Source organism: Vitis riparia, chromosome 4 (genome assembly GCF_004353265.1).
Source record: "Vitis riparia cultivar Riparia Gloire de Montpellier isolate 1030 chromosome 4, EGFV_Vit.rip_1.0, whole genome shotgun sequence".
Taxonomy (NCBI): Eukaryota; Viridiplantae; Streptophyta; class Magnoliopsida; order Vitales; family Vitaceae; genus Vitis; species Vitis riparia.
The window spans coordinates 9,626,047-9,645,081 of record NC_048434.1 but is presented as its reverse complement, the minus strand read 5'-3'; the positions used below and the strand labels follow the sequence as shown (position 1 = coordinate 9,645,081).

General features: G+C 33.3%; 1 protein-coding gene across 1 annotated transcript; it reads right to left on the bottom strand.

Annotated features, from left to right (window-relative positions):
• Positions 1-16,059: 16,059 nt before the first annotated feature.
• On the bottom strand, positions 16,060-17,143 carry LOC117912287 (NDR1/HIN1-like protein 6). Its single transcript, XM_034826820.1, has one exon. It carries the CDS (start codon positions 17,024-17,026, stop codon positions 16,271-16,273), a length of 756 nt encoding a protein of 251 aa, XP_034682711.1. The 5' UTR covers positions 17,027-17,143; the 3' UTR covers positions 16,060-16,270.
• Positions 17,144-19,035: the final 1,892 nt, after the last annotated feature.

The window sequence follows — 19,035 nt, the reverse complement described above, 5'->3', positions numbered from 1 at the left end:
TTTGGATTTACTTGTTGAGAATTTAAGACTGAAATTATGTGTTGAAAATTTTGATTACATAATTTGTTTTAGATATATGTGAAATATGACTTGGTTATATAATCGATAATTTGATTATATATATATATATATTATTGTTATTATTATTACATGTTGCCACATATGATATTTTTATTAATACAATAATTTCATTATCCAAGAATAGTTTTTAAATTACAATAGGTTTAATTATTATTCTCAATATATTTTGTTATATCTTTGCATATATATTTAGATAGATTTATGGTGTTTCAATTAAAATTTTGAGATATGAAAAAATTGCAAGATACTTTAAATCATGATATGTCCTCTTGAAAATTTGATTTAATGAATTAATTTTTGCTCATTAATTTAAATCATAATGATATTTGAATAAAAATGATTGATATATCATTGCAATTAGTTTGATTATTGAAATACTTCTTAGCTATTTCATACATAAATTGCTCCACACTTGCAAATCAAATATGTGAGATATTTAAGAAATATATAACTTTAAATTATTTTTTTTATATTTGTTTTGTTGTGTTATATATGTTCTCGTTGCTTTTACACAACTTATTAAGCTAAGTCATCATCAATGCTTAGTTTTTTTTTTTGTTTTTTTTATTTTAACTCTTTCTCTATAATAAGATTTCTTCAATTCTATAAGGGTGAGGTCTTTATGACTTGTTATTTTGATGAAACTCTTGGCTCGTTAATTACACAACATTGATAACAAATGATGTTAATACTATATCACGTAATAGAAACCTAATTAAAGGCTCCAGAAGAGCTTATACTATGTCACTAATAGTATTGGATTTCATGTGAATGACATTTTATACTATGCTAAATGTAGAAGAATCTTGTTAGACTAACTTGGTCCCCTGGGGTAAACGATGATGCATTAGTTCTTTGTAAAGTTGGATAAATGTACATTATAATACTATAAGTTTTTATTTAGTGACTAATCTACTTATACACTTAAAATGTAGAATGACTTGTTGTGCAAATTATTATTTTAATGAGACAATTTTCCTGTCGTTAGGGGGTGAAGAGCTAGTTCCAAAAGAAGGATGTGAAATTATATTAGGAATTTTAGGCTAATCCAACCTATGGTAATCACCCTAAAGAGGGAGAGGGGGGGGGGGGGGGGGTGGGGGGTGAATAGGGTGATGGTCTCTTTTTGAAAATTTAAACAAGTGAATGCAAGAGACAATTATATGCAAGTATATAATAATCAATATATAGACAATTGCATATAAATTAAAGATTAGGGAAGAGAAAATGCAAACACAAGAGTTTATAGTGGTTTGGCGCAACCCGACCTACATCCACTCTCCTCTAGCTTCAATCCCGAGCTTGAGGTTCCACTAATTCAAGGCTTCCAAACCAAGCCTTCAAGCAATACAATTGGATTATGGTTCCAATTCACCCTCTTGGACTTTTGGCTCCAAGCACCCTTTACACTTCTCAAGAGATATCCCACTCTTGAATAACCCCTCAAGTGATACCCCACACTTGAGAAACTTCCTCTCAAAGATTTACAAATGAATGATCTCTCAAAAATCCTAACACAAGAACTTTAAGCTCAAATGATACAAGAAAAACTAGGATTGAATGGTGCACTAAAGATATGCAAGTTTTGAAATAATGGTGCACTAAAAAATACTCTTCCAAGGCTCAAATATAATCAAGAAAGATTTGAGAAGATTAAACTATTTAAACAATGAACATTGGAGCCTTTTTTTAGAAAAGAAAAACCAAACTAGCCGTTTGGGTGTTCGACCGGTTGAGCTAGGGGTCGACTGGTTGACTAGCCGTTAGCATTTAATGCTTGGCAGGTGACTGTTGGCCTTAACCGGACCTCGATCGGTCCTCAACCTGGAAGAGAAGGCAACTGGGAGAGAGATAAACTTTTTGGCCTCTCTCGACCGGTACTCGACCAGACGAGCACAAGTGGTCGATCGGTTCTTCAACCGGTTGAACCGGTTGAGCCATTTTTTGGCTCAACACCTAACATTTTTCAACTTAAAACCTTTTAACACAAGTTTGAAAATCATTTAACACAAGGTTTTAGTTGAAAACATGAAATCATCCAATTCTAAAGATATTTAAAATAATATTACTCTTGGATGATTATGGTGCATAAATAAATAATGAAATGCATGAAATTCCTAGTGCACCAACAACCTTACAAAGAGATCTTATGAAGCTTTGATCTTGAAAAACACTTCTCTTTGAGGTGGTCTTCTTCTTCATGATTTCTCCTTGGCTTGATATGTCTTTGTGATTGCCACTTTGAAAATCGTCTTGCCTAATCACACTTGAAATATGATCATTAGTTCTAAACCTTGTTTTGTTATCATCAAAATCAAGATTAACCAAACCTTGGTTTCACAAATTATTTGGAATGCATCGACTTTGTTTAATCTTGATCCTCATACTAATCAATGTGACTTGGAAGTTTAAAAGATTATTCATTTGCAAGGACTTGCAAACCAACTACTAGATACTTTCATTGATGTAAAGAAAGTGATAAAATCATTTTTGCCAACTGAGAATATTCCAGTACAGATTGATGTCCTTGAAGGACAATTAAATAATAAGTCTAAGGCATGCATGAAGTGTTGTAGACATTGAAAAGGCGAACAAATTCCCTAGAAGAGGAAAGTATAAGGAAAGAGGAAAACACAAGGAAATATATATGCAAAGGTGACACTCTTGAAGAAGTTGCATCTAAAATGAGTTATTAAAATGATTGATCAATCTCAATCAACCCTTGAAGAGGCAGAGCTAAAACAAGTAGCCCTAGGAAAGGTATATATTATACAATTAGCTCCTGAAAAGGTACAAGTACCTGATAATGATGAAATCTCAATTACCTACTTATGTATGAAGAAAAATGGGGTTGAAATACTGTAGACCCCTTTTTGGATCGAGTGGGTTGGGCATTTTATTTGGGAGTGGGGGACGGCTTCTAGGGGTGAGTAAGCTACTGAGACATGTGGCAAAGACATGACCACCTTGCCATGGTTGTGGTTAGGGATAGAGATTTTTTTTTTTTTTTTTTGTTGAACGGGGAGTAGTAGAGTAGTTGGGGATGACAGGCAAGTTTTCTGATATTCAGGGGTTTGAGTGAGACGTGGGAACATGAAAAGAAAAAGAGAGAGGAGGAAAATGAGTAGGGAAGGAGATGAAAGAGAAACGAAAGGGTTATCGATTGGTTTTGGAGGAGAAGAGATAGTTGGAAGCCGATATTCCACATGTCTGGAGAGGAGTCTTCAAAGTATGGATATTTCGTTTCTATTGTTCAATTTGTTGGCCATACTGCCTTTCTTTCTCTCTTATTGATTTCTAGATATTTTAACTCGCTTGGGAATAGATGGTGATGACCACTTGTTATTCGTTGGAATCTGGTTCTAATATTTTCCATTGTTATGCTCATCTCTGTTTTCTGCGACTTTGTCCATAAAATAACGTGAATATGTTGTTTTTCTAGTTGTTTGATATTTCTGCTTTATGCCTTTGCTTGGTTTTGAATCTACTTGTCTTCCTCCCACCAATATGAGCCCGTTGATTATAACATGAAACATTGGCTATGGTTGGTTCATTTCATTTCTTTCATTTGTACTATATTTTCTTCATGTTTTTCCCCTGTTTTTGATGTTTGTTTATGAGGAGTTGGGCACTACAAATATAGAGCATTAAGATGTGTGGGTAGTGATCATGGGATGAAGACGTTTATGGAATATGGGTTTGGGAAGCATTTGTGGAAGTCTGATACATTGAAACCTCCATGGGATTATTGTGTTTGATCATTTCTTGGCCAAATCTGTTAGAATTCAGACCATCGTTTTGATCACAAATGATGGTGGAGATGGGAAGTAAGGTTCTATGAAGTCAGTACATGAAAGCTTAGCAACGTTTAAGACAAGATAGAGGTATATAACTCCCATGTGCATGTGATTTCGGCCTTGCATGGCTACCTTTCCCAAGCTTAGTACAACCTCCTAAGCTCCAATAGCCACCTGGTGAGAGTTGTGTCAGAGGATGAGCAAATAATTGGGAAGTATAGGAATTAAGGGATGACAGAAACTGAGGATGTTCAACCTCTTGTTTGCGATAATGGAATTGGAATGGCTAAGGCTAGATTTTCTGGAGATGATGCTCCGAGTGTTGTGTTTCCTAGCATTGCGGGTATGCCCTCTCACATTCTATCCTCCATTTTGACCTTGATGGGTGTGACCTCATTGGTGTTCTAATGCAGATTCCAACAGAGAGAGGAAAACCGAAGCCAGGAGGGTTGAGTGATCCTTGGCTCGATACAATTGACAAAAAGATGAAGTGCGAGACTTGCGCAGTGAACATGGCCCAATGTCCTAGGCATTTCGAGCACCTAGAACTTGTTAAACCTATGTTCCACATCAGGATTATGAAAACTGTCCTTAGTATTATGTGGTGTGTTTGCTTCAATTGTTCAAAAATCCTCGCGGATGAGGAGGATCACAAGTTTAAGCAAGCAAAAAAAAAAAAAAAAATCAGAAATCCCAAACTTTGGATGCCTGTAAGAACAAAAGCAAATGTAAAGGTGGAAACAAAAAAATGGCGGAAACAACAATGGCTACAACCAGCTAAAAGGAGATCAGTCCCAATAACAGCTTGGTAAACACCCACCTCCCCTTGAACGCTTTGCTGCGAATAAGGCTCCAATGTTAAAGTCCTTGCCAGCAAGCCAAAGTGTAAATGTTAGATCCCGTGTACCACAAAAGAAATTTGCTTATGGGAGTGGTTCAAAACAGTTAGCTATTGGCAGAACTTCAAGTCAAGCCAAAGGATTGGTTAGATAGAGACTGCATCCAGAGAGGCTATCTAGTCAGGACCATGCCACTACTTATGGTGTTGTTACTAAATCTTCAGAGGGCAGATTCTGATTCAAGATTAAGATTGTGGGATATTGTGTCCAATTGTAACACACTAACGAACTTTGAAATTGTGTGGTTACAAACCAGCAAAGCAATGGAGTTGGCTATACCTAATGATCTAGTACCTGCCTTACCTCATTGGGCCCACTCTTGCATGGCCACCTTTGACATGCAACCTGAAAAGCCAAGTGTCGGTCTTCTTAGTTCTTCATCTTTTGATGTTAAAAATTTAATTTTTTTAAAAATTCTATTCTCGAATAATTGTCTAAAATTTCAATTTTCAAATTTCATTTCCAAAACTTCCATTTTCAAATAATTATCAAAAATTTCAATTTTCAAAACTTCCATTTTCAAATAATTATTCAAAATTCCAATTTTCAAAACTTCAATTTCTATATTTAATTTTCAAAACTTTAATCTTCAAATAATTTTCAAAACTTTTATTTTCAAATAATTCTTCAAAATTCCAAATTTCAAAACTTCAATTTCTAGATTTAATTTTCAAAACTTCAATATTCAAATAATTTTCAAAACTTTTATTTTCAAATAATTCTTCAAAATTCCAAATTCTAGATTTAATTTTCAAAAATTCAATCTTTAAATAATTTTCAAAACTCTAATTTTCAAAACTTCAATCTTCAAAAAATTTTCAAAACTCTAATTTTCAAAACTTCAATTTCCAAATTTAATCTTCAAAACTTCAATTTTCAAAACTCCAAATTTCAAATAATTTTCAAAACTTCAATTTCTAAATTTAATATTCAAAACATCAATTTCCAAATTATTTTCAAGACTTCAATTTCCAGATTTAATTTTCAAAACTTCAATTTCCAAATTTAATCTTTAAAACTTCTATTTTCAAATAATTTTCAAAACTTCAATTTCTAAATTTAATTTTCAAAATTCCAATTTTTAAAACTTCAATTTCCAGATTTAATTTTCAAAACTTCAATTTTCAAATAATTTTCAAAAATTTAATTTTAAAATTTTCAATTTTCAAAACTTCAATTTCTAGATTTAATTTTCAAAACTTCAATTTCAAATAATTTTTAAAACTCCAATTTTCAAATAATTTTAATTCCACTCTGGTTTTCAAAGTATTTTTCACGCCACTTTTTTTTTTTTTTAATAATTTAAATCCTTTTTTCCTTCCTTCATTAGGGTTTAAGGTCATAAAAAATCCCCTATTTTTTTTTTTTTCTCAATTTTTAATAAGCATGAAAGAATTTTTCATAATTCTAAAATAATGGAATTTGTAGGATTAATTCATGCAAATCAATTGGGTTTTGGTGGGGACCCAACATCCATGATATTTTTAAAAAAAGGATTTGAGTGAAGTGCATAATTGCCATTAAAGATTTCTTACTTTGTTTTGTGACACATATGATATATTTTGTGTTCATTATTGTGCACTAATCCTGTTTCATGATAACGCACTATTATTTGCTGCTAAGGTACGATCACACTCCCGCTTTGCTTATTCTCATGCATGTTTCATTTTATTATTTGATTATTTCATTGGTATTAATTGATTTCCTTATCAATTGCCATACTTACCTCACCTTATTTAGTAGAGACTCGTTTTAGGGACTTAAAGGAGTGTTACGACTCACCACTGTACCTTCCCAATAGGTAACTTGACCCTCGGACCCAGACTCGATTTTTCACCGACCTATTTTTCCTTTAGGAGTTACACTTAGGGTTTTTCTTTCTTATTTTGTTTTCCCTTTAAAAATAAAACAAAAATAAGTGATGACTCCAAATCTTTTTCTTTAAAACAAATTTTCGCAAATAAAAAAACGAGTTCGCCATCGAGTGGGAACGCATGGTGCAAAATGAGGGATCCACAAATACTCTTGTCATTGACAATATATTTTCTTTTCAAGTGGCTATTAACATCATAAGAAATGATAAAGATTTCAAATCATAAACTATAGATGAATGCCAACATAGAAAAGACTGGTCAAATGAAAAGAATATATCTTAACGAAATTAGACTCGATGGAAAAATGTGAATTATTTAGACCACTAGTCCAAATGCCTGAAGTTGTCAAGTTTATCGGATATAAATGGGTATTTATAGGAAAATGTAATGAGAAAAATGAAATCATGAGACTTGGTATTGATTATGAGGAAACATATTCTTTTATGATGGACACAAACATATTTAGATATCTAATTTGTTTAGTAGTCTTAAAAGAACTAGATATGCATCTCATGGATGTTGTTACTACAAATTTATACGGATCTTTATATATATATATATATATATATATATATATATATATATATATATATGAAAATCCTTGAAGGATTTCAAATGCCTTAGACAACTAATTCAAAACATTATAACATGTACTTAATTAAGCTGCACAGATCCTTGTATCAATTAAGCAATCCAAAGGCATGTGATATAATTACCTCATTGAATATTTGAAATGAGAAGTACATGTGTATTACCTTATTTGCCTATGCATATTCATTATATGAAATATTTGCAATTGTTATAGTATATGTGGAATATTTGAATTTTATTTGAACTCTTGAAGAACTTACAAGAATAGTTGACTGTTTGAAAAGTAAATTTGAAATGAAAGATATTGGAAAACAAAATTTTTGTCTCGACTTGCAGATTGAGTACTTTTCAAATAAAATATTAGTTTATTAGTCAATATATACAAAGAAAGTCTTAAAAAAACTTCATATGGGTAAATTACATCCATTAAGTTCTTTGATGATGTTCGTTCACTTGAAGTGAAAAAGGACCCATTCCGTTTTAAAGAAGATAATGAAAAATTATTTGGTCCAGAAGCACCATATCTTATTATTATTGGTGCATTGATATATTTTGAAAATTATAAATGACCAAATATTGCATTCCATATTAACTTAGTTACAAGATATAGTTCTACACCAACTCAGAGACATTGAAATAGAATAAAACATGTACTACGATGACATGGGTCTATTTTATTTAGAAGGATAAGAATTTCAATTATTTGAATATGTAGATGTTAGCTATCTTTCAGACTCCCACAAAACTCGATCTCAAACAAGGTATGTATTTACCTATGGTGGTACGGCAATATCTTAGTCAAGCAAACACTGAAAACGTGTGGATTACCCTCCATTAATATTACCATGTTATATGAAAATAATGTTGCATGCATTACACAGATTAAAAAAGGACGCATGTGATAAAATTAAGCATATATCGCCCAAGTGACAATTCATTAGCTCCAGAAGAATGATTAAAATGTTGTTCAACGAGTAAGATCAAGTGACAATTTAACAAATCTATTCACAAAGGCATTACCAATTGTCATACTTAAGAAGTTCATTGGAATACCTTAACTCAAATATCTCCATGTTACGTTACTAGAAAAAATATAATCATGTCAACATGAGGGGTGGGAGACGACTAATTGATAAGAATATCACTATATTGTACTCTTTTTCCTTTGTCTAAGTTTTGTCCCACTGGGTTTTATTAATAAAGTTTTTAACGAGACAAATGTAGTAGTCCAAAAGAATATTGCATTCTTGTTATTTCACCAGAGTTTTTCCTTGTAAGGTTTTAATGAGACATATTCTTATGATCATCCAAGGGGGGGGGGTGTGATAAAATATGAAAATTTATCGGATTGTGGGAACTTGTGGATGATAATCCATAATGATGTATATCTATTTGTGATTCCCTATAAAAGGGGAGACCTTTAATGAAAATTCATTTAGTTTTCTTCTAACCTTATGCTTTTCTTTGAGTATTTTTGTTTATTCTTTATTTATTTATTTTTTATTTATTTTACAACACAAACCACTTATTTATTTATTTGATTTTAATTTAATTATATTTTTTATTGAAGAAATTAAGAATGAAAAATAAAATTATGATAAGTTTTTAAAAGAGAATCATTATCTAAATCAAGTTATTTTATTTAAAAAATAATGATAATTTTTTTAAAAGAGAAACATTATCTAAATTAAGTTTTTAAAAAAGAATTATTATCTCAATCAAATTCTTTTTTCTTTTTCTTTTTTAAATAATGATAATTTTTATAAAAAATAATCATTATTTAAACAAATTTATAGGTTGTCCAAAAACATTATTTCAATTAATTACATATAATAATGATAGGATATAAACGTATATAATAAAAATGATAAGATTATTTTTTTTAAAAAAAAATTTACATATTTCTTACTTTTATATGTAATATAGATAAATTGAGAAAGGGACAGAAAGGCTTCTTATTTTATTTTATATTATTTTTAACTTTTATAAAATTTGAGAAATAAGAATAGAGCGAAATGAAAACAAATTATTAAGAAAATCATGCTCTCTATATTATTTTTCAAAAGATATTATGCAAATTAACAAATAAAAACAAAATAGAAACTAATAACGAAGTGATAGCATTCTTCCACAACTACCACCACCATCATCATCATCATTCTCTTCTCTATTCTTGTCTTTACATCACCATCACCATAATGAAGTGATACTATAATCATGATTTCATGTTTGACCCTTTCTCGAAGCACCATCATTGAACTGTCCATTGCTATTCCCATTATCATCTTGAGCATTTATACAAAATTCCGAAAAATTCTTGTCAGAAAAAAAATTTTATTCTACAACATTAATTAACTAATCCACTATATGGGATTTTTTTTATTTAAATAATATTACTTAAAGGATAATAATTCATAAAATATCTAAAAAATTTGATACTTTTAAAAATATGGGTTACCTTTCGTTATTTTTTAGGTTCATCTTAATAAAAAGACCTTTACTATTTTATTGTAAAAATAACTTTTTAAAAAAAAATATATATTTATAAATACTTAACATAATAAAAGATATTTATGAGAAAAACAAACTTACTTTTCAAATAAAAATACAGAAAAAGTTAAATTCATAACTTTGGGATTTATTTCATCATTTTAACTAATTAATTTTAAAAATATTATCCATTTTGCATGTAGAATTTTTTTTTTTCTTTCAAAATGATGGTTTTGATATAAACAATTGAAAGATAAAATGATATTTTCAAAATATGATTTTAGTATAAAGATAACTTATGAATTTATGCTGAAATCTTCTTTGAAAAGAAGATCTTTAACATGAATATAAAATGTTGTATTTTCTAAAATAGTTTCATAACTATCATTTTTTTTATAAAAGAAATTGTTTTCTTATAAACACGTGTGATTGTGCCAAAAAAAAGAAAAAAAGAAAAAAAGAAAAAATTGAGTGTCATTGATCTCATCAATAGTGTTATCAGCTAGCTTCCAAGAAATGGTGGCTAAGAGCTTGTAAGTCAATTGTTTTTGAAAATAATTATGAAAAATAGTTTTTAAGAATAGCTTTTGAAAACTATTATTTAATTTTTGTAGAACAAATGAATATTTGAAAACTTAAAATATTTTTAATCTATTTTTAATATTTTAAAAACAATTTTTATACCTAGTATTTTATTTTTAATTATTCTAAATATTTGTATAATTATTTTTTAAAACAATCATAAGAAAATAATTAAAAATAATAGAAAATAATTCAAAGATATTATCTAAAAACACCATATATTTTAGTCTTAAGAACAGAAAACAACAAACAGTTTTTCGTTGCCAAATATCTTATCTGTGTTTTTTGTTTTGAAGAACAGATAACTATTTTAAAAAATAATTTCCAAATACACCATAAGCTTTTAGAATTTCATTTTTATCATAAAGAAAGATTAAAATAAGTCATTAGATATATATAACTTGTAGTTTATTGAAATTAAACAATAGCTTTGATAGAAGACATAAGATCACTTTTCTCTTCATAATCCAGACTAGGGGTGACAAAATTTGATATGATTGGCCAACACGGCATGAACCCAACACATTTTTCAGAGGTTTGAGTTGAATACACATGGATTTGAGTCAAATTTGTGTCGACATGTATAACCCACTTAATAAATAAGTAATTTTTGGGTTGATGAATTGACCCATCTAATAATTTTGTTATTAACTTAATTATATCTTTAAATCATTTAACCAATATTTGACTTATTTTAAATAAATAGATCAATTAAGTAATAAATATGTTTGATTAAAACATTAATCAAATAAACATATACAAGATTTAACTTAATTTGATTATTATATAGAAAAATATTATATAAGATTTAACTTAATTTGATTATTATATAGAAAAATATTATTAAATGGGTTAAATGACTTACATAATATGTTGCTTGTTTAATAATTATGAAATATTCAAGTTTATATTTTTAACAAGATTATCATTCATGTCAGGTTTGGGTTGAGTAATATAATAAAATACATAGATTTTGACATTACTCAAACACGACATACTGCTTGTGGCTTGAGCCTTTAAAAGTTCTGGATTAACCTAGCTAGGACTCTTTTTCAAGCAGCTGATTAAAGTTTCCATGAATTAAAAACTCTGCATCCGATAAAGGAGAATTTGAGTATTAGGCTTTGAGAACTGCAATATTAACACGCAAGTAATTGCTAGTAGGGATGATTATGATTCTCAGATAAAATAGGCACATTTATGGATTAAAATTGTGTTATGGTGTCAAGAAAAAAGAGGCGTGGGAAAGAAGCTGGCCTGTATATAGGAGTATCTCAAATGTGCATGTAGAGCACACGTCCCTCAAGACATACATCTTTCTCCAACCTGTGAATCTTCAACTCTACACATACATATATGAGACACTAGGGATGACAATGGAGCGGGTTTTTTCGGGTACCTACCCCGCCCTTAATGGGACGGGGTTTAATTTTAATAAACGGGTTTGAGACGAGTTTGTGATTTTTTTTTAAAAACCCGGGACGGGTTCGGGTATTGCCTTGTCCCACCTTGCCCTGTTTCGATTATATATAAAATTAATTTTAAAATTTAATTTAATTTAATTTTTATTTTACTATTTTTTATATATAGATAATAATAAAATATTTTTAATAAAATAAGTTCTAAAAAATATAATAATTTAATTATTTATTTTAATGTAATTAAAAATTTTAAAAGTAATTTAAAAAAAAAATTCAAAAAAAGTTAAATGGGATGTGTAACGACCCGCACCCAACCATGTAGATATTGTCCGCTTTGGGCTCAAGGGGGCCCTCACGGCTTTAAAACGCGTCTACTTGGTTAAGAGGAGCCTCTACATATATAGCGCCAGAAACTTGCTCCCCTATCTGATGTGGGACATCACAAATACCCCCCCCCCATGCAGACACAACGTCCTCGTTGTGTTCCATGGGATTGCGGAGCCAAACAGACAGACACCCCTTACGGAGCCAAACAAACCCCCACATCGGGGTCGGGGATCGGCTCTGATACCATTTGTAACGACCCGCACCCAACCATGTAGATATTGTTCGCTTTGGGCCTAAGGGGGCCTTCACGGCTTTAAAACGCGTCTACATGGTTAAGAGGAGTCTTTACATTTATAGCGCCAGGAACATTCTCCCCTATTCGATGTGGGACATTACAAACACCCCCCATGCAGACACAATGTCCTCGTTGTGTCCCATGGGATTGCGGGGCCAAACAAACAAACACCCCTTACGGGGCCAACAAACCCCCACACCAGAGTCAAGGATCGGCTCTGATACCATTTGTAACGACCCGCTCCCAACCATGTAGATATTGTCCCCTTGGGCCCAAAGCGGACAATATCTACATGGTTGGGTACGGGTCGTTACAAATGCTCAATTTGTAACGACCTGCACCCAACCATGTAGATATTGTCCGCTTTGGGCCCAAGGGGGCCCTTACGGCTTTAAAACGCGTCTACTTGGTTAAGAGGAGCCTCTACATATATAGTGCTAGGAACTTGCTCCCCTATCCGATGTGGGACATCACAAATACCCCCCATGCAGACACAACGTCCTCGTTGTGTCCCATGGGATTGCGGAGCCAAACAGATAGACACCCCTTATGGAGCCAAATAAACCCCCACATCGGGGTCGAGGATCGGCTCTGATACCATTTGTAACGACCCGCACCCAACCATGTAGATATTGTCCGCTTTGGGCCCAAGGGGGCCCTCACGGCTTTAAAACGCGTCTACATGGTTAAGAGGAGTCTTTACATTTATAGCGCCAGGAACATTCTCCCCTATCCGATGTGGGACATTACAAACACCCCCCATGCAGACACAACGTCCTCGTTGTGTCCCATGGGATTGCGGGGCCAAACAAACAAACACCCCTTACGGGGCCAACAAACCCCCACACCAGAGTTAGGGATCGGCTCTGATACCATTTGTAACGACCCGCACCCAACCATGTAGATATTGTCCGCTTTGGGCCCAAGGGGGCCCTCACGGCTTTAAAACGCGTCTACTTGGTTAAGAGGAGCCTCTACATATATAGCGCTAGGAACATTCTCCCATATCCGATGTGGGACATTACAAATTGTAACGACCCGCACCCAACCATGTAGATATTGTCCGCTTTGGGCCCAAGGGGGCCCTCACGGCTTTAAAATGCGTCTACATGGTTAAGAGGAGTCTTTACATTTATAGCGCCAGGAACATTCTCCCCTATCCGATGTGGGACATTACAAACACCCCCCATGCAGACACAACGTCCTCGTTGTGTCCCATGGGATTGCGGGGCCAAACAAACAAACACCCCTTACGGGACCAACAAACCCCCACACCAGAGTCAGGGATCGGCTCTGATACCATTTGTAACGACTCGCTCCCAACCATGAAGATATTGTCCGCTTTGGGCCCAAGGGGGACAATATCTACATGGTTGGATGCGGGTCGTTACAAATGGTATCAGAGGCCCATAACCCACAGGTCCCAGGATCGAAACCTGGCTCTGATACCATTTGTAATGACTCGCACCCAACCATGTAGATATTGTTCGCTTTGGGTCCAAGAGGGCCCTCACGGCTTTAAAACGCGTCTACTTGGTTAAGAGGAGCCTCTATATATATAGCGCCAGGAACTTGCTCCCCTATCCGATGTGGGACATCACAAATACCCCCCCCCCCCATGCAGACACAATGTCCTCGTTGTGTCCCATGGGATTGCGGAGCCAAACAGACAGACACCCCTTACGGAGCCAAACAAACCCCCACATCGGGGTCGGGGATCGGCTCTGATACCATTTGTAACGACCCGCACCCAACCATGTAGATATTGTCCGCTTTGGGCCCAAGGAGACAATATCTACATGGTTGGGAGCGGGTCGTTACAAATGGTATCAGAGCCGATCCCCGACCCCGGTGTGGGGGTTTGTTTGGCTCCGTAAGGGGTGTTTGTCTGTTTGACCCCGCAATCCCATGGGACACGACGAGGACGTTGTGTCTGCATGGGGGGGTATTTGTGATGTCTCACATCGGATAGGGGAGCAAGTTCCTGACGCTATATATGTAGAGACTCCTCTTAACCAAGTAGACGCGTTTTAAAGCCGTGAGGGCCCCCTTGGGCCCAAAGCGGACAATATCTACATGGTTGGGTGCGGGTCGTTACAGGGCGGGGCAGGGGGTATGAGAATTTATCATACTCATCTTGCCCTGCCTCGCCCCGTTTAATTTTTAAAATAGGATATGGATGAGAATTGTTTTGAATAAACGGGATGGGGTCGGGATGGGGGTGACTCGTTCTGAACCCGCCCCGTTGCCATTCCTATCTGACACCCATCTCGTAATGGGTCATTTTGGTATCCAAAAATTTAGGTTCCATGTACAAAGTCGGTGGAGGATAAGAATTGGTTTAGGAGACACAAATGGTGTCGTATGTTGGTTTACGTTACAATCAAGGTCTCATTTCTTTACGACTTTATTCAAGTGAAAATATGAATAAAAATAAGATAGGAATGAGAAGGAATCATGAGAAGGATATGATATGTATATCGTAAGATTCATATCCTATTAGATAGAGAATGCATATCCTATAATATAATTTTCAATAGATATAATATATTTTGATATTAAATCGAAAGAATAAGAAATCTTAAAATAGTATATTTAAATAGATATTTAATTTATAAAATAAAATAAAATAATATATATATTATTTTTTAAATATTTAAAATAAAAATTATATTATATTCTAATACTTCTTATTTTAAAAAATCAAATTTCTTTTAGTCAATATTTTTTATTAAAATAGTTAAGCTTTATAAATACATTTTTTTATATTATGTTATTCAATATATATATATATATATATATATATATATATATATATATATATAATTCATACATTAATATTATTTTACAATATATTTTATAAATATTTTTAATTTTTTTAACCACAAATTTATTTTCTTTCTTCACCAACCAAATATGAGATACCAATTAAACATAGTCTATGATATTGACGTATATCTAATGTATAGAAATTTTCAACCAAGTATCATTAGCTTGGATGATTGAGTTGGGTTTGAAGCCAAACCTGCATCCAGTGTCTAGTTTTAATTTTTGTTTCTCCATAAGGTACTTCGTAACGTTTGATCTAACTACCATTTCCAACAAAGTAATAGGTCCATATTTTGTTTAATCATTTTAAATTTAAATACAAACTTGTAGTTTTTTAAAAGTAATTTTTCAAAAATTAAATGTATATATATATTTAATATTTTAAAATATTTTTCTTACAAAAATCAAACATTTTGATAAAATTCTAGAAAACAATTCATGCTAGCTCAAACTAAGACTTGATGGGCTTGTGAACGGGCCATGCCTCCACAACTACTCTTCATTAACAAGCTAACATCATAATGTAATAAGTTGCTTAAATACTACTCTAGAAAAAGTGACATTGGTTACATGATTATTGGCTATTACTCATATTTTTAAAAGGGAAACACAATTGTATATCTTCAGTTTGAGTACAGAGCAAGAACCCATAATTTCAAAATAAAAAAAATAATAAAAAATTAAGGGAGTTAGAGCTATAATCTACTACCATATATTGACTTTGGAATGGGTCCATGTCCGAGTGTAGTCGGTGTATTAGAGGAGGGGGGAAGGAACACTTCCAAGACCAAGAATTTGGGCATTGGGGTTGAAATATTCATCCCTAAGCCTTCAATGTCTCACCTACCAATCTCCACAATATATATAAGATCATTGACTCCGAATTTAAATAAGATATATAATCTCTATTAGTAATCAAAATACAATAAGTATTGAATGTATCTAAGCTGATCAAGGGGAGGAAAAAATCACATATGATCCTCCACTTCCTTTAGGGAAAGCAACAACAAAAAACAGCTACAGACAGTAGCAATGAATCGATACAGAAGTATATATATATATATGCTACATACGAATAAAGAAATTATAGCTTTAATCTGAACTTACAGCTGCTACTTTTAATACTTATCGTATTATTAGCATCTAGGTTATCCACCACAAGGTTGCACGTCGCCCTGAACTTCATCTTCATCAGCTTCAACTTCCCAAGTTTGATCCTCACTGGTTGCTTAACCTTCAGAGTTAATGGAATGCTTCCTGTTTCTCGTTGCTCCTGCAACGTCGTCAACAGCCCGGTGGCGTTCTGGGTTTGTCCCGTTAGTTCCACGGTCAGCACGGTGGTGTTCTTGTGACCCTGATAGAATTTCGGCAGTGATCCTTCACATAGTTGTGTGCCTGTGTAAAACACGGTTATACTGCTTCCTCCTTCATAGTATATTCCGATTTTCGTGTTGGGGTTTCTTGCAGTGATGTTCACATCAAACGTAGCTGATAAACTATCGTCACTGCCGAGGCTTAATTGCGTTATTCTCAGGCCGTCAATGGAGTATTTGGGGAGCTTGGGCTTGAACACAAGGAAAAGGATTGCAACAACAATCGCAATAATAACGATTAAGAGCAGCAGGAGAGATATTGTCCAGCAAAAGCACTTGCAGAGACAGCTTCTTTTTTTCTTGGGTGGCTTTGAGTGCATCACCGGGATGGTCCGCTGAAAGGGCGGATACTGCTCGGTCGGATCGCTTCTGTCCGACTTCGAAGCCCCGCGGGGCACCAATGGGGCAGTGGGTGTATGCGGAGCCTCAGGGTCATGGGCAGGATGGATTCTCTGAGGATCTGCCATGGATGAAATGAATGAGAGTTGAGAGTGATGATGCAAAATAATATACCTAGCCTTGTATCTGTCTTTCTGTTATTCTGAACGAGAAAGAGGTTGGTTCTGATATAGGCCTGTGGGTGGGAGGGCCTTCGTTAATGGAGAAGGCTTTATAGGAAAGATTAATTGTTGAAGCTTCCTATTTTTGACTTTGGAGGTTGATGGGTCCCTTTCCTGGAAGGCTCTGTCTACATACGGGGGGGGGGGGGGGGGGGGGGGGGGGGGGGGGGGGGGTTCTCATATGCTTCCACGCCTGAAAACCTTTCACAGATGTGAACATACAAAATATGAGGCTCCCCAGATAGAATATTGGCTCATATCGACACATGCCTGCAGTAAAAGTTGAATGGGTTTACATCCCCTTGGGAGTAGTTCATCGTCCCAAAGCCAAGTCAAAATGATAAAGCTAGCTCTTTCTAAATTACATGTTTGTTTTTTCTCCCAATTTTATTGACAAAGACCCCCAAAGAAAAAGTTGTATTAAATAATGATTTGGTAGAGCCAAATTAACCCATCTATTTGTTTGTAAATCACTAACTTTGTAATAATTTCAAATGATGTTAGAAGAATGCCATATAATATCTATTAGACATAATTTAAAATTAACATTATTTAAAATAATTACAAGATGGGTTGAGATAAGAGTTGAAAAAAAAAGGAGTGAATTTTCATGCATTCACGTAAAAATAATCATAAAATAATTTAAGTTTTATGCATTCATCAATTAAAAATAATATTTATAATTATCAAAGATAATACCTATATCATTAAAATTGAATGAAATATTAAGTATTTTTAAATAATTTAAAAAAAAATTATTTTATGATTTTTTTTATTTATGAATGTTAATACCATGAAGATGATTGCAAAATTAAGATGTGTAAAAATATAGAAATAATTTGTGCAATTTATCCATGAAGTATATATATATACTAAGACCCATTATAAGAAAGATCAAAAGAAAAAAAATGAAAAATAAAAAAGTGAATTTATACCATAATTGGAGATGAGAGCTCTTTTCTATTAAAGAAAAAAAAAATTAAAATGACATATTATTCACGTGGGATGTGACGGGTTTCTTTGCACCCCATGTGTATGGAATCTTCTTATGCCTCCAAGTTTTTAAAGCGTAAAAAGGCAAAAGGAAGAGTCACACATTAGAGGCTTCCGTTGGGTAAAGGGCGTCTACGCGGCTGTTGAAAAATCAGACGAAAAGGCAAAGACAAAGTCGAGACATGCCGCGTCAAATAAGTTTTTCACATCTTTCTATTTCTCTTTTCTTGCCATTTGGTTTTGGTCGTCTTCCATGACCCATCATTTGTTTAAATTTTTTGATAGCCCCCAGGAAACGCCTTGTTCTTCTATATAATAGTTGAAATATATGGATGTCATTTGTGATGACTTGTAGGGCCTGACGGCTCTTATTCATATTCTTTGTCAACTTTTTCCTTTGTCATTTTTTTAAAAATTTTTTAATGTCCAAGTAGGATACGAAAGCCATCCTTTTCATTATTTATTAGCTCTTCACGTAATTGTTTATTTGGACAATGGTGTGTAGTATTTAATGATATTTTGAATTGTCAGTGGAGCAGCTAAATGAGACGTTATTGACATGTCTCTGTGAATGACTTCAGTTTATCATAAAGTCATCAATCCACGAATTTTTATTTTTATTTTCGAAGAACAAATAGATAATTTAAGAGATCAAATCTTCCATATAATTTACATGGGAATTCAATTCCGCGTATAATGTTATACTAGGTTCAATAAAAATGTTAAGAATTCTGTTTGGGGCGACAAGTGGCAGGCGACATGGCAAGGTCTGGATGCCCAAATGACAGGTGGCAGATACATCCAAGAAAAAAGTGAAAAAAGTTGTGAGGTTCCAAGAAGGGATACCGCGAATATCATGCAAAATAGAAATCATGGAGTTTAAGGTAGATTTTTAAATTTTAGGAAGGTTCTTTCTTTCTCTT